The sequence below is a fragment of the Canis lupus genome, chromosome 33, assembly GCF_048164855.1.
Source record: "Canis lupus baileyi chromosome 33, mCanLup2.hap1, whole genome shotgun sequence".
Classification (NCBI taxonomy): domain Eukaryota; kingdom Metazoa; phylum Chordata; class Mammalia; order Carnivora; family Canidae; genus Canis; species Canis lupus.
The window spans coordinates 11,754,985-11,771,971 of NC_132870.1; the positions used below are offsets into that span (position 1 = coordinate 11,754,985).

The 16,987-nt window shown below is 40.6% G+C and overlaps 1 protein-coding gene across 3 annotated transcripts in view; it reads left to right on the forward strand.

The window, feature by feature from the left end:
• Nucleotides 1-16,987, forward strand: part of HERC6 (HECT and RLD domain containing E3 ubiquitin protein ligase family member 6) — a 55,602-nt gene that overhangs the window by 14,341 nt on the left and 24,274 nt on the right. For all 3 annotated transcript variants that reach the window (XM_072810671.1, XM_072810672.1, XM_072810673.1), the window contains exons 9-12: nt 7,359-7,477; nt 8,614-8,673; nt 10,420-10,513; nt 14,599-14,788. In XM_072810671.1, the coding sequence (XP_072666772.1) occupies nt 7,359-7,477; nt 8,614-8,673; nt 10,420-10,513; nt 14,599-14,788 (463 nt within the window). The remainder of the gene's footprint in view (nt 1-7,358; nt 7,478-8,613; nt 8,674-10,419; nt 10,514-14,598; nt 14,789-16,987) is intronic.

The window sequence follows — 16,987 nt, forward strand, 5'->3', positions numbered from 1 at the left end:
ATTTTTGATAGAGAGGTTTTATGATCATATTTCTGGGAGTTCTGAAATGCCTGTATGGAGACAGAAGTATACAGGCATACCTCGTTATATTATGTTATGATTTAGCATTTTTTACAAATTGAAATTTTACGGCAACCTTACGTTACATCAAACAAATGTGTGGGCACCATTTTTACAACAGCATTTGCTTACTTCTTGTCTCTGTGTCACAGTTGATAATCCTTACAATAGTTAAAAATTTTCCATTATTATTACATTTGTTATGATGATTTGTGATCAGTGATCTTTGATGTTACTGTTGAAATTGTTTCAGCCATGCCCATATAGGATGGTGAACATAATCTATAAATGTGTGTTCTGATTGCTCCTCCAACTCGCTGTGTCTCTGGCTTTCTGCTTCTTCTAGGCCTAACCTATTTATTCCCTGAGCAAAATAATATTAAAATTAGGCCAATCAATAACTCTACAATGGCCTCTAACTGTTCCAGGGAAGAGTCACATGTCTCTCATTTTAAAACAAAAGGTGGGAATAATAAACTTAGTGAGGAAGGCACATCAAAAGCTGAGAAAGGCTGAAAACTGCATCAAACTTAGCCAAGTTGTAAATGCAAAGGAAAAGTTCTTGAAGGAAATCAGAAGTCCTCCTCCAGTGAGCACACAAATGATGAGAAAGCAAAGCAGCCTTATTGCTGAGCTGATATGGAGAAAGTTTTAGTGATCTAGATAGAAGATCAAACATTCCCTTAAAATCAAAGCCTGATCCCAGGAAAGGTCCTAACTCTCTTCAATTCTATGAAGTTTGAGAGAGGCGAGGAAGCTGCAGAAGTTTCCTGCACCAGGAAACCAAAAACTTTATTTGATTCATTTTATTGTGATATTCACTTGATTGTGGTTGTCTGGAACCAAACCCTCAATATCTCTGAGGTCTGCTTGTACATAGTTATTTCTTTAATTTGTACTTTTTTCTTTTTTTTTTTAAATTAATTATTTGTTTGAGAGAGAGAGAGCATGTGTGCACAAGTGGGGGATGTGGGGGGTGGAGGGGCAGAGGGAAAGGGAGAAGCAAACTATGTGCTAAGTAGGCTTGATCCTAGGGTGCTGAGTTTATAACCTGAGCCAAAGGCAGATGCTTAACCAACTAAACCACCTAGGTGCCCCTCTTTTTTTGCCCCTCTTTTTTTTACGAATAATTTTTTTTTTAGCAAGAGAAAGCACACATAGGAGGGGGAGGAGGCAGAGGGAGAGGGAGAGAGAATCTTAAGCTGACTCCCCACTGAGTGAGGAGCCCAATGTGGGGCTTGATCTCATGACCCTGAGATCATGACCTGAACTGAAATCAAGAGTTGGACACTTAACTGATTGAGCCACCCAGGTGCCCAAGTTTGTACTTTTTTCTATTTTCAGGAATGTTTTAAATTTGACATTCATATAGACTCTTGCCATATTCTCTGGGAAAAAAAAAGTGGTCAGAGGCAAAAGTTTCTGTGCTGCTGGGGAGGGTGAGGAGATTGTACTTGGTTGCTCTATCATAGCCATCTAGTCAGCCAGTCAGCAGTTGACTTCTGTGTCTCAGGCTCTGCTCTCAGGGCTGGGGATAAAAGTAAGTAATACAGACAAGGTTGGTCTCATTCTTTTTTTTTTTTTTTTAAGATTTTATTTATTTACTCATGATAAACACAAAGAGAGAGAGAGGCAGAGACACAGGCAGAGGGAGAAGCAGGCTCCATGCAAGGAGCCTGATATGGTACTCAATCCTGGGACTCAATCCTGGGACTCCAGGATCACGCCTGGGCCGAAGGCAGGCGCTAAACCGCTGAGCCACCCAGGGTCCCCATGATCTCATTCTTGGTATTGAGTTCTACAGGGAAAGATAGGCAATAAATATGTAAATGCAAAATTATTAAACTGTCTTAAATAGGACATGTGAGATTGAAAAAGTGGGTTTCTTTAGAAATGTCAGTCAGGGGGCACCTGGGTGGCTGTCAGTTAAGTGTCTGATTCTTGGTTTTGGCTCAGGCCATGATCTCATGTGTCATGGGACGGTGCCTTATATCGGGCAGTCCCCTCTTAGGGTGGAGTCAACTTGAAGATTCTCTCCCTCTTCCCCCCACTCACATGTGCATGCACTCTCATTCTCTCTCTAAAATAAATGGATAAACCTACAAAAGAAAGAAAAGAAGGAAGGAAGGAAGGAAGGAAGGAAGGAAGGAAGGAAGGAAAGAAAGAAAAAAGAAAAAAAGAGAAAGAAGGAAAGAAAGAAAGAAAGAAAGAAAGAAAGAAAGAAAGAAAGAAAGAAAGAAAAAGAAAGAAAGAAAGAAAGAAAGAAAGAAAGAAAGAAAGAAAGAAAGAAAGAAAGAAAGAAAGAAAGAAAGAAAGATTAAAGAAGACCTCTCAGAGGCTGGGACATTGAAACAGAGACCTTAGCCATTCTTAGATCCAAAGACAGAGTGTTCCAGGGGTGGCTGGGTAGCTCAGTTGTGTGAGTGACCAACTCTTGATTTTGGCTCTGGTCATGATCTCAGGGTCCTGAGATCGAGCCCATCCACAGGCTCTGTGCTCAGTGTGAAGTCTGCTTCTCTCCTCTCTCTCCCCCTGCCTTTCCCCTGCTCACTCTCTAAAATAAAAAAACAAATCATTAAAAAAAATTAAAAAGAGTGTTCAAGTAGAGGGAACCACATGCAGAGAGGCCCTGTGGCAAGGAGAAGTTTAGCATGTGTGAGGGACAGAGAGAGAGTCAGAAGAGCAGAGCACAGTAAGAAAGGGTAGAGAGTTATAGGAGATGGAAGCGGGTAGGTGAGATGGGGTCAGTGTGAAGTATCCTTGGGGAGGAGACCTGGAGCCTTAGCTGGATGTTCAAATCTGGAGCTCAGGGAGGATGTCAGCACTGGAATACAGACATGGTAGCTGTCCAAGCATAGACAGGATTTAAAACTGGGGCATAGATAAAAGGTCACCTTAAGAGAGAGAGTAAAAATGAAAGGAGAAATGTGACAGAATCCAACAGTGAGGAGGGGCCAGGAGAAAAATTGAGAAGGGACAGTTTCTGAGGTAGGGGAAAACCAGGAGAGGGTGGTTCATCAAGATAAGAGAAGAACGGATTTCCAGAAGGAGGAAGTGGCTAATACTGCTAAGAGGTCAAGATGAGCACAGACATGATTTTTGAGAATGATCCTGTTCAGATGGAGAAAACAATGATACATGGGGAAAAAAAAAAAAGAAGAAGAATTGCAGAAGCAATGTCCCACAACAGGAAAGGGGAGGCAGGATCCCATCTGTGTAGAATGTAGGGGCTTGAGCAGAAATATTTATTTTTCTTCTAATAAGGAACAGAGGAGGTGAGGGTGGGGTGAAATAAAGGTGATGAATGGCTTCAGTTTTCTCAGTGAGGCACAGGGCAAGGTCCTCATCTGGGAGTGAATGAGAGAGATGAGGAGTGTTATATGTTTAGGAATAAAAGGAAGGTGTGCAGTAGTTGTCTCAGAGAGTGAGAAAGCAAATATTGTGGGAAATTATGAAACATTATTTGGTGCCCATCTGACATTTGCGGTAGTAGGACAGAACGTGAAATCAACATGGCTGCGTGTGATTCTCTCCAGCGAATGGACTGGATTCAGTTTTGCTTGGGTTCAATTTTGGAATAATCCAGAGTTGTTTTTTTTTTTTTTAATTTATTCATGAAAGACACACAGAGAGAAAGAGTCAGAAACACAGGCAGAGGGAGAAACAAGCTTCATGCAGGGAGCCTGACATGGGACTCCATCTCGGGTCTCCAGGATCACACCCTGGGCTGAAGGTGGCACTAAACCGCTGGGCCACCAGGGCTGCCCCTCCCGAGTTGATTTTTAATCACAGATGGAGTTTTGCTAGGTAAGTCCAACAGGAAAATGACAGGGAAGGAAGTATTTGAAAGGGACTTCTTATGGTGCTGACCATGGAATCTATGCTTGGTAAGGACAAGGAGGCAATAAATAATGAACAAACAATAGGGTCAATGGATTGGAGATCCTAGTGGCCTCAAAGAATGTTGGAACGGGTTCCACTCTAAAGTAAATGTCTTAGTCTGCCCTGCCTGCTAACAAAACACCATGGACTAGGTGGCTTATGATAGTAGAAATGTTACTTCTTACAGTTCTGGAGTCTGGGAAGTCCAGGATCAAGGGACCAGTGTACTCAGTGTTTGGTGATTGTTTATGGGTGGCTGTCTTCTTGCTATGTCCTAAGGGGCAAGAGAGCTCTCTGGGGGTCTCTTAAAAGGGCACTAATTCCATTCATGAGAGCTCCACTCCCATGACTCAGTCATCTTCCAAAGGCCCCACCTCTTAATACCATTATACTGGGGATTTGAATTTCAACATATGAATTTGGGGGGGAACATATTCCGTCCATATTCCCCACCCCTCCAACTCCCAAAATTCATGTCCTTCTTGCATGCAAAATACATTCATTCTGTTCCAATAGCCCCCAAAGTCTTAACTCATTCCAGCACCAAAGAATGTTGGAGTGGGAGTTTCACTCTAAAGTAAGAGAATCAGAAAAGGGTGTATGATGACCAGAAAAGAGAAAATCAATCTCTTTCTTTCTTTTTCTTTCTTTCTTTCTTTCTTTCTTTCTTTCTTTCTTTCTTTCTTTCTTTCTTTCTTTCTTTCTTTCTTTCTTTTCTTTCTTTTCTTCCTTCCTTCCTTTCTTTCTTTCTTTCTTTCTTTCTTTCTTTCTTTCTTTCTTTCTTTCTTTTTCTTTCTTTCTTTCTTTTTCTTTCTTTCTTTCTTTCTTTCTTTCTTTCTTTCTTTCTTTCTTTCTTTCTTTTTCTTTCTTTCTTTCTCTTCTTTCTCTTCTTTCTTTTGATTTTATTTATTGAGAGAGAGGGTGAGAAAGAGTATGAGCAGGTGGGGGTGGGCAGTGGAGAGGAGGAGCAGAGGGAGAAGAAGAAGCAGACTCCCTACTGAGCAGGGAGCCTGATACAGGGCTTGGTCCCAGGACCCTGAGATCATGACCTGAGCCGAAGGCAGATATTTAACTGATTGAGCCATCCAGGTGCCCTGAGAATGTTTCTAATAGAAAATTTAGAAGGTGATATAGTTATCAATGATTATAAACCATAGGGTATCACCAAGATCTGGGGCAGTGGTTTTCAACTAGGAATGATTTTGCCCCAGGCAACATTGGGCAATTTCTGGAGACATTTTAAGTTGTAGTAACTGGAAAAGGGCAGGTGTGTTGGGGTGGCTGCCACAACACAAGGAAGCCAGGGTTCCTAAACAACCTACAATGCACAAGACCCTCACAACAAAGAATTATCTGATCTAAAATATCAATAGCATCTGCTTGAAACCAGGACATGGGTGGTTGAGATGGAACAGAGGAAGTGTGGAGATGAGATCAAGAATTGAGAGATCAAAGTGGGAAATCATGTTTATTAGTTCCGTAGTTGCCAAGAATTACAGGAAGGATGACAACAGACATGGCAGTGCCAAGGGAGACAGCAAGGTACTAAAGTTTTCAGTGTTGAAGGGTCATGCCAAGGACAAAGGGAAATGATTACTTCAGAGGAGCTGGGATTTTGAAGAGAGTAGAAGAAATGGTATGTAAGTACCAATAGGGAGCACCTCATTGTCCTAAATTTCCAGCAATGTGTGTGTATGTGGTGGTGGTGGTGGTGGGGAATAAAAGCAATGTGTGTGTATGTGGTGGGGGGGGGGGAATAAAAGCTTTTTTGTGATTGAACTAGAGGGGACACCCAGGACCCAGATCAAGAAGCTGAAGGAGAGCTTCAGAAGTCATGGTTACTTATCTTTTTCCAGAGGTCTTTATTTAAGCATTAAACTAAAATGATGAAGAGTTTCCTGACTCCTGGGGTGCCTGGCTGGCTCAGTTCATAGAATATGTGATTCTTGATCTCAGTGTCTTGAGTTTAAGCCCCACATTGGGCATAGAAGTTACTTTAAAAAAAAAAAGAATTTCCTGACTTATTACAAGTTCAGTGGAGGCAGAGATATAACATGAAGTGGAGCATTAATGTCTTGGAAAACTATATTAAAAAGTCAGGTTTTTCTTCCTAGGCAGTGATTTCTGACACTTCTAGCTGAGCCATTTGGTTTCAAGTATTGTATAGAACCATGGTTCTTAAAGTGTGGTCCTTGTACCAGAGCAGCAGCATCATCTGGGAATTTACTAGATGCAAATTCTTGAGCTCCACCCCTAAATCAGAAACTGTGGGGTTTGGCTCAGCAGTCTATGCTTTAAGTAAGATCACCAGGTTAAGTTTGAAAACCACTGATCTAAAAGTAAAAATCTAAAAATCTATTTTAGTAAAAATACTAAAACTAGTATCTTTTGCATACCAACTATAATCCACAGGTTTTGTATGCCTAATATTATTTAATCTTAAGAAGAGCCCAGAGAGGTAGGTATTATCTCATTTTAAAAAATATTTTATTTATTTATTTGAGAGAGAGAGAGAGAGCAAGAGAGCACACGAGACCACAAGCTGGGGGAAGTACAGAGGGAGAGGGACAAGCAGACTCCCCACTGAGCAGGAAGCCTGTTGTGGGGCTTGATCCCAGGACCCTAAGATCATGACCTGAGCCAAAGGCAGACGCTTAACTGACTGAGTCATCTAGGCACCCCTATTATCTTATTTTTCAAATTGTGGTTAAAAATACATGTATATCATAAAATTTTCTATTTTAACTATTTTTAAGTATACAACTTAGTGGCATTAATCACATTCACAGTATTGTACAACCATCACCACTATCCATTTCGAAAACTTTACCACCCCAAACAGAAACTCTGTAACCTTTAAATAAGTTTCCATTCTGTGACAGCCACCCCCCTCCCTGGGTAATCTCTAATCTACTTTCTATGAAGTTGCCAATTTCATATAAGTGAAATCATACAATAATAGTCCTTTTGGCTTATTTTACTTAGCATAGTGTCTTCAAAGTTCATCCATGTTTCAGTGTGTTTCAGAATATCCTCCCTTTTTTGGGCTGATTATTCTGCATGTTTATACCATGTTCATCTGTTGATGCTATTGCTGGACACCAGTTGTTTCTACCTTTTTGGCTATTATGAATAATGCTACAGTGAATATTGGTGTACAAGTATCTGGTTGAGTCTCTGTTTTCAATTATTTTGTGTCATCCCATTTTTAAATGACAAAATTAAGGCCTAGACTAAGCCAAGTAACCAAGTCTAGGAACTGGAACAGCCAGGCCAGTCTGTGACATAACTCCTCTGACCAAACCCCACTGTCTAAGAGGGCGGGGCCTACCTACCACTTGTGCTGCAAGCTTTGCTGTGTTATTACTCAGCATGTGGTTATGTTTTCCTGATCATTTTTTTTTTCTTCCTTGAAGAACACCAGTTCCACAGACGTTCCCAGGAAAATCCTTCCAGGAATAAGCCAAATTAACGAGTCCTTGACAGAAAAATGGATAGCAGCAAAAAAACGCACTGAATGTGAAGTGGCTAAGAGGTAGCTCTGTCTGATAAGTTGTAAATCACTTTTATTTGTTTTGAAACCATGAGGTCATTTTATCCTAAATATAAGACAGAGGGTATGGCTTTGCTATGGAGATATTTGCATTTTAATCATGATTCTCTCCTAACATCTCGATGTTTGAAAAAGTCATTGATGTCCTCATTAATTCATCATTCACTTGACACAACTACATTGAGGACATACAATTCCCAGGAACCTCAGTAGGTGTGAGCAATGCAAGAATAAATAAAAAATCATGTGTCTCACAAAGGCTTCATTAAAGTAGACACTTTTTTTTTAATATCTTAATAGTTTATACTCTGGGCTCCATAAATTTTTGTTTTCAGAAGGATGGATTTTATTCAAATCCATGATTTAGTATAATCAACCATGAAGGGTTTGGGTGAGATTTATCAACACAAAGTATATCCAGAATCTGGAAGACTCGTAGGAAAGTAGTTATTTCATTAATGATTGCATGTCATCAGTTATATAACTAGACATAAGAGGAGGCATGCTTTATAATACGTTATGATGAAGTTTTGGAATATAAGTGAGGTCCAGAGCCAGTGACCAAGAAAGAATTCTTGAGATATCTTTGGTGCAAAAGGGTGGTTTTATTAAGGCACGGGGACAGGACCCGTGGGCAGGAAGAGCTGCTGCCCAGGGCCTGTAAGGAGTGACTGATTATATACCTGGCAGTTGGGAGGGGTTTGAGGATAGCGTACTCTCTAAGGAATTTTGGAAGCAAGGTTTCCAGGACCTTGAGGGGGCTAGCTATTGTTGAGAAAAAGTCACTTATTAATAAAACTTTAGTCATGAAACCCTTCAGATGCATATCAGTGGGCCATGTGCTTGGGGGATGATTGCCAACAGGTATCTTAGGGGGGTAAAGGAAAGGAAGTTTCTAAAGGAATTTTTATACGTTAAAGTAGACTTACAGGATCCTGGGGGTCAGGATAAGATTGCCTTTTGCCCTTGACAAACTATTAACATCGAGGCAGTTGAGTCCCCAGAGGAATGTCCCTCTGCCTGTTTCAAGGACTTGTCAATGTGCGGCCCTGCCCGGGTCCTCAGCTAGCCCTGTTCCCCATCATTATGACTTAACACATATGTTGTTACTTTTACAGTGAAATTGCAATGATATTTTCATCTCCTGCTTGTCTGACTGCAAGTTTTTTAAAGAAAAGGTAATTTTTACATGAAATTTACCTTCTTTTAAAACACTAGGGATTGGGGCACCTGGGTGGCTCAGTCGGTTAAGCAGGGTGACTCTGCAATCCCCAGTTGTTCCATTGGTTCTTAACCCAGCTACACTCTTCGTCACTCGTCAAAGGGACTGGAGGAGCTGTTGAGTCCAACAGCCTCTCCTCAGAACCAGAGAAATACAGGGAAGCTGACTGCTGTGGCTTCCCACTGGCAGCCCATGAGGCAGTGTCTTTCTAGAGTCCCCAAAAGCATCCCTGTTCATCCCCAGCATATCCCAGTCAAAGGTGAGAGAAGAGAAATAAGACACTGCTTCCCTCTGCCTTCTTCCTCTCCCATTTACTTTCTTCTTCTTGCAATCCTTCCAGGTGAAACTGAGGGACAGGGGCTCTGCCATACAATGTTTCCTCTTTCTTCCCTACCCTAGTCTCAGGCTAATCCTTATTGCATATATAACACTTTCCATGCTAAGAATATTATTTCTGTAAAGTGGAAAAGTGTCCTCCCAAGAGTAATGAACCTCAAGGTTTGGTCTTAAGATGCCAAAGACTGCAAAGGACAATATATTTTAAGGAGAGATTTACAATACTTTGTTGGAGCACTTGCATAACTATTTTAGCCCGGGTAAATATTTACTATTGATGAGTTAATTCAGTAAGCATACAATATTTCTTGATAGAACATTTATAAAGACAAGTCACTTGACAGATGCAGCCTCTTCAGATATCACCAAAACAACCCAGGAAAGCACAACACTTAGACAAAGCTTTGATAGTGTTACTGAGGGGAAGGACAAGTTGGAATTTATCAAGAATTTGCAGGTTGGTTTAGGGCAAGTCTTTTGACTTGGGAGGGGAAGGCTGGGGGCTTGATTAGGATCTGGAAAGGATTCAATTATCCAGGACAGTTGGAAACAGCAAGGCAATGACTTTGAGGCAAGCAATTCAAAGAATCTTAGGGCAAAAACTATCTGTGAACGCCTTCCATTGAGGAGTTAATGAGTCTTTTCAGGAAGTCCCTATAATGGGGATCCCTGGATGGCTCAGCAGTTTGGCTCCTGCCTTCCGCCCAGGGTGTGATCCTGGAGACCTGGGATCTGGGATCTGGGGTTGAGTCCCACGTCAGGCTGCATGGACCCTGCTTCTCCCTCTGCCTGTGTCTCTGCATCCCTCTCTCTCTCTCTGTGTCTCATGAATAAATAAAATCTTAAAAAAGAAAAAATCAATCTTTAAAAAAAAAAAACAAAAGGAAGTCCCTATAATGAACAATCAAACCATTTGCCTGGGCTAGGGTCTCTTGGAATAGTGAAGCCACACTAATGAAACAGTGGAATCCTAAAGTAATGTAGATGTAGATGGTAAGGTGTGGGGGCAGGTGGGGGAGTAGTTTCAGTTCTCAGATACGGCACACAAAATTTTGCTATTATTGCAGCCCACAACTTGTAGCTACTTTATTTATTTATTTATTTATTTATTTATTTATTTATTTATTTTGTAGCTACTTTAGAGATAATAAGCTGTTACCTACTCTCTTTTAGGAGGATATAAGCTTAAAAAAATTTTTTTTTGTGCCAAGTAAATTGATTATTTCGAAAGGGGCAAGCTTTAAGAAAAAAGTTTATATCAGCTAACTAATAAAACAATAAACATGTATGGAGTATAGAAATATTCTTTTCCATCTGTTTATGTGTTGTTTTGTTTTGTTCTTTTTTACATCTCTTGTATCCAAAGAGAATCTGCAGAAACGACTTCCATTGATGTGGACTTAAAAAAGGCAAGAGATACCTTCAAGAAGTTAACAGAAACACAATGGATTTCTTTTGTGGTAATGGCCAATTTTTGCTTGACAAGTAGAGCAATAGAATTTCTTTACAGGATCCAATATGACTGCAGTTTAATTTTGTTGGAAGTTGTGTCAGAGGGACTGTGTGTGATAGTGGAGAGGGCTAGTGTTTATGATGAGGTCATTATATTCTAGACACTGTATTAGATGCTGGAACTTTTAAAATCACATGTAAATGTACATTAAATATAGAGTTTTTCTTTTCAGTATGAAAAAACAATATTTGAGAGGTAAATAACCATTCACATATATATGAAAATAGCACTAGTTCTGTTTTGTTTTTTAATAATCAATTTATTTTTTATTGGTGTTCAATTTGCCAACATACAGAATAACACCCAGTGCTCATCCCGTCAAGTGCCCCCCTCAATGCCCGTCACCCAGTCACCACCACCGCCCGCCCTCCTCCCCTTCCACCACCCCTAGTTCATTTCCCAGAGTTAGGAGTCTTTTTTTTTTTTTTTTTTTTTTTGAGTTAGGAGTCTTTATGTTCTCTCTTTCTGATATTTCCCACACATTTTTCCTCCTTTCCCCTTTATTCCCTTTCACTATTATTTATATTCCCCAAATGAATGAGACCATATAATGTTTGTCCTTCTCCGATTGACTGATTTCACTCAGCATAATACCCTCCAGTTCCCTCCACGTTGAAGCAAATGGTGGGTATTTGTCGTTTCTAATGGCTGAGGAATATTCCATTGTATACATAGACCACATCTTCTTTATCCATTCATCTGTCGATACACCGAGTCTCCTTCCACAGTTTGGCTATGGTGGCCATTGCTGCTAGAAACATCGGGGTGCAGGTGTCCCGGCGTTTCACTGCATCTGTATCTTTGGGGTAAATCCCCAACAGTGCAATTGCTGGGTCGTAGGGCAGGTCTATTTTTAACTCTTTGAGGAACCTCCACACAGTTTTCCAGAGTGGCTGCACCAGTTCACATTCCCACCAACAGTGCAGGAGGGTTCCCCCTTCTCCACATCCTCTCCAACATTTGTGGTTTCCTGCCTTGTTTTGGAAGCAAGATAAACTTCACCTGGACTGGGGGAATGGAAAGGCGGTTCTCTCTTTTGAGATCCATGTCAAATCTAGTTGAGATGAATCTTCTACTCATCCCTTATCCTCTTTGGGTTACATTTTCTTTAAGATTGTATTTATTTATTCATGAGAGACAAAGAGAGAGGCAGAGACTTAGAGGGAGAAGCAGGCTCCCCGCAGGGAGCCTGATGCAGGACTCCATCTCAGGACCCTGGGTTCACGACCCGAGCCAAAGGCCGACTCTCAACTACTGAGCCACCAGGTGTCCCTGGGTCACATTTTCCTTACTTTTTTTTTTTTTTTAAGACTTTATTTATTTATTCATGAGAGACACACACAGAGAGAGAGGCAGAGACACAGGCAGAGGGAGAAGCAGGCTCCATGCAGGGAGCCCGATGTGGGACTCGATCCCTGGACTCCAGGATGACGTCCTGGGCTGAAGGTGGCGCTAAACCGCTGAGCCACCCAGGGATCCCCTCTTTACCTTTTTTATTGGGCTCCTCATTTATTCAGTTTCTCTTTTAAGGTCTATTCCAGATTAGTATTTTGCGATTCTGGGCCGTGTGGGAAAACTTTCCCTCTACCAACTCAGGCTGATGTGTTGGGGGCCGGCAAACTTCAATAGGCTGGTTAACAAGAGAAAAGAACACAAGTTTTATTCCTGTGCTTGCAGGGAGCATTCAGATGAAGAGGCTCCGCGAAGAGCTAGAAGAGCTAGGGTCGAGGGCTTCTTCTTTTTTTTCATTAAGATTTTATTTATTCATGAGAGACACAGAGAGAGGCAGAGACAGAGGGAGAAGCAGCCTCTCACAGGGAGCCTGATGTGGGACTGGATCCCCAGACCAGGATCACGCCCTGAGCCAAAGGCAGACGCCCAACCACTGAGCCCCAGGCATCCTGGGTCGAGGGCTTCTATACCAATTAATAGGGAAAAGGGAATGGAAGAGAAGAGGTTTCCAAGAGAAAATAAATAGACTTTTTAGGGAGACACATAGGCTGTACGGAGGCCAAATGGAAGGTATGATGGCTTGTGCTAATGTTTGTTTACACGATTTCTCATCCAAGGGCAAGTGGCTGATCTTTTCCTGGCAGTGAAATTTGCCCTCCAGGGGGATTTATGGCTGCCTCACTCTTGGAAGGCCCTGCCTTTAGTCAGATAAGGGAAGATCTGAAGGCTTCTTTCTGTGTCAGCTGTATCACACATGCCTTTGGTTTAAAGTCATTTTTTTTTTTTTTTAAGATTTTATTTGCCAGAGAGAGAACATGAGCAGGGGGAGGGCATGAGGGGCAGAAGGACCAGGAGAAGCAGACTCTCTGCTGAGCAGGGAGCCTGACACAGGGGCTCAATCCCAGGACCCTGAGATCAAGACCTGAGCCAAAGGTAGATCCTTAATTGACTAAGCCACCCAGGTGCCCCTAAAGTCATCTTTATACCATTTGAGGTCCTTACATTTTGAAGGGAAAAGGGGAGTGTTCTTTAACATGTAGTAGATATGAAATTTTTAGTTTCAAGATGAAAAAGAATAGTAGATGTTGATGTGGGAAAAGATGTTAGGGTTTGAAGCCAATGGCCAAGAAAGAATTTTTGAGCTGTCTTTGGTGCAAAAAAGGTGGTTTTATTAAAGCACAGGGACAGAACCCATGGGCAGAAAGAGTGGCACTGGGGTTCTAAGGAGTGGCCCATCATATACTTTCAAGTTGGGAGGGGGTTAGGGAGAGCGTTAAGTCTCTAAGGAATTTGGAAGCAAGGTTTTCAGTCCTTTAGGAAGCTAGCTATTGTTAGGAAAAGGTCATTTATTAGCATCTAATAGAATCTTAGTCATGAGACCCTCCAGATGTGTATCAGTGGGTCATATGCTTGGGGAAGACTGCCAACACGTATCTGCCAACATGTATTTTGGGGGGTTTAGAGATAAAGGAAATTTCTAAAGCAATTTTTATATATTAAAAGTAGATTTACAGGATCCTGAGGGTTGGCCTAAGATTGTCTTTTGCCCTTAGCAAAGTATTAACATCAAGGCAATTGAGTCCCTAGAGGAAGGTCACTCTGCCTGTTTTAAAGATTTATCAATGGGGATCCCTGGGTGGAGCAGCAGTTTGGCGCCTGCCTTTGGCCCAGGGCGCAATCCTGGAGACCCAGGATCGAATCCCACGTCAGGCTCCCTGCATGGAGCCTGCTTCTCCCTCTGCCTATGTCTCTGCCTCTCTCTCTCACTGTGTGCCTATCATGAATAAAATAAAATAAAAATTAAAAAAAAAAAAAAGATTTGTCAATGGGCTGTAGGGAGTAAGGAAAAATTTTTTTTTTTAAGTTTTTATTTATCTGCTTTTTCTCATTTGCCTTCAGCTCAAAATAATCCTCATGCCAGAATGGCATATTCTGCTAAACTTCCCACCTCTGTACAGGTTCACTGAGGAGTGATTTGGGCTCCTTCTGTCTGGAATCCTAAGCACTGGGGCCATGAAATCCTCCAGATCTCTTGTATTTGGTTGGTGGATAAGGAAAGAGTATAGAAGGTTCCATGAGAGGTTTCAGGGGTCATGCCTGGAAGTGATATATATCACCTTCACCCATATACTGTTAGCCAGAATTCAGTCATATGGCCCCACGTAACTGCAGGATAGGCTGGAAATGCCATCTTGAAATTGAAACAGGATTGGTGAGGTGAACATATGGCATTATCTCTGCCATGTTAGATTTTAAGTCAGATAGATCTGGGTACGGATCCTTCATCTGTCAGTATCTAATTGAGTGACCTCCATGATTCACACAGTATGTACGTGCACATATGATTTCACTTTATTTCCTTCATGCACCCCAATATAAAATAGGGAGGATGGCTCTCACATAATACTTTAGGGGCATTTGGGATGCAAGGAGTGATGGAGTTTGAACAATAAGTTTGAGGAAAACTAATGATTATTCCATTGGAAAACTGTGGAACAAAACCCCTAGGCCCATAGCTTGGTTTTCACTATAGTCTGTATCTAATATATGCTGGGCCTTCCCTGATCCTTTCAACTGCAGATAACTACATGTCTCAAGGATAATCTACTCAGAGCTCTTCCATGTTGTTCTTTACACCGAGAAGCATTATTAGTTTTCCTTCTGCTCCCAGAATGTCCAGTGATGCATGATCCTAGGAACTGGATGGATCTGGTGGTTCCATTTGCAGAAGCTGTTTGTAAAATGAGAGACCAATCTTCAAAGATCCTGAGTAAGTTTGATTACTTTTATCACTTTATCTGTACTCTCAATAAAGAATCACTAAAGTAAAAGCTGGAGCAAATTTTGGATAGAGGATTTAAAAATACACATATGTTTGGATATGTGGTATGTGAATGTTTGAAAAGATTAACATAATATTATTATAATCATTATTACACAAAGCATGTGTAACTCTTAGACTTGGACATGGCTTTGATATCAGGGTTTAATGACCATAGAGAATCCAGTCAAGATAAATAAACTTAAATAAAACTTCTTGTTCCTGTTTTAAAACTTGAAGTATTTTCACCTTCAGGGAAGCAAAATTTGCCACTCCAAAATATGTCTCTTTAGCATGTGGATTTTTCTAGACTATTTTTAAGAAACAGAAGGCTCAGAAAAAAAAAAAAAAAAAGAAACAGAAGGCTCAGGAAGAAACTCTGACTTTCCCTCTAACTGCCTAAAAGAATTAAGATATAAGACTTGCTCCAAGAAGGGAGCTATCACCAAGGGTACCTATAATATAATATGAACTAGGTACGGTAGACAGGGAGGAGATTAGCAAAGTCTGTTAAAATTTCTCTATGTATCCATTGTTTCTGAATGGCCCAGCAAACATTTGTTTACCAAACATTTACTCTTTTTCATCTTCCTGTGAAGTGTCTTCCTTCTTTTTGAAGACTCAGACTCCTACCCTCCTCTCCTTAACTCTGCATGGCATATAAGCCTCAATTGCCAGACTGCCTGTGGGCCTCATACACTTACAGAGCCCTCACACATACAAAATTAAATTTGATTTTCTGTAATCTGTCTCATATCAATTCAATTCTTAGACCAGCTAAAAGAAACTTGAAGGATAGTGGAAAATTTTCCTCCCCAACAAATCAGTGATGAAAAGCAAATGTTAAATTTTGTGTTCTTATTTTATTCAATATTATGGGATGTCCTTTTACAATTTTAAGCTAATGTTCAAGCTCCAAAGCTTAAAAAGGTACAAAGGGTATATACAGTGAAATATAAGCCACTCAGTCCCTCTCCCAGAAAGCAGTTATAGAAAATAGTTTTTTGTGTGTAAACTTTGAAAGATATGTATTAAAAAAATAGAGAAATATATTTTCTTTTTTTAATGGTAGCACACCATTCACATTTTTTGATACCTTGTTTTTTCCCACTCAGTGGTATATCATAAAGATATGTTTGTTCTATTATAGGAACTGCCTGGTTCTATTTAATGGCTTATTAGTATTCTATCGGGAGGATATACTATAAGTAGCTGTCTCTAAATTTTTGCTACTATAATAGTGTTAACAGGCATTTCTTTATATGTGTATAAATTTACACAGACAAGGAAAATTCCAGAAAGCACAATTACTGGATCAAATTATATGTGCATTTAAAATTTTGAGAAATTTTGGCAAATGACACAACTTTAAGTGGTTACCATTCACGTGGTAGTCTAAGTAAATTGCATGCAGTGCAAAATGATAGCCCTGACAGAGGATGTACCAGTTTACACTTCATCAACAAATATGACAACATCAGCCCACACATTTTTCTACAGTATTATCAAACTTTGGTATTTGCCATTAAGAAAAGAATCTCTTTTTTTTTTTAATTTTTATTTATTTATGATAGTCACACAGAGAGAGAGAGAGGCAGAGACACAGGCAGAGGGAGAGGCAGGCTCCATGCACCGGGAGCCCGATGTGGGATTTGATCCTGGGTCTCCAGGATCGCGCCCTGGGCCAAAGGCAGGCGCCAAACCGCTGCGCCACCCAGGGATCCCAAGAAAAGAATCTCTTAATATCAATTTTAATTTTCTCATTATGAATAAGATTGTGCTGGTTTTTCTGTATCTCAATTCCATTGTATATCATATTCTGAGAACTATCAGTTTTTCCTTATAAACCCATTTTCCCATGTGTGGTTAGTGTTTTTCTTTTTTATTTAGGAGCTTTTAAACGATGAAGCCAATTAATTCTTTATCAATAATATGAGTTACAAATCTGGGGTACCTGGGTGGCTCAGTTAGTTAAGTGTCTGCCTTTGGTTCGGGTCATGGTCTCAGGATCCTGGGATCAAGCCCTGTGTCAGGTTCAGTGCACAGCAGGGAATCTGTTTTTCCTTCTGCCCCTCCCTTTGCTCATTCTCTCTGTCTCAAATAAAGAAAATCTTTTAAAAATGAGTTATAAATCCTTTTTCTCTGTTT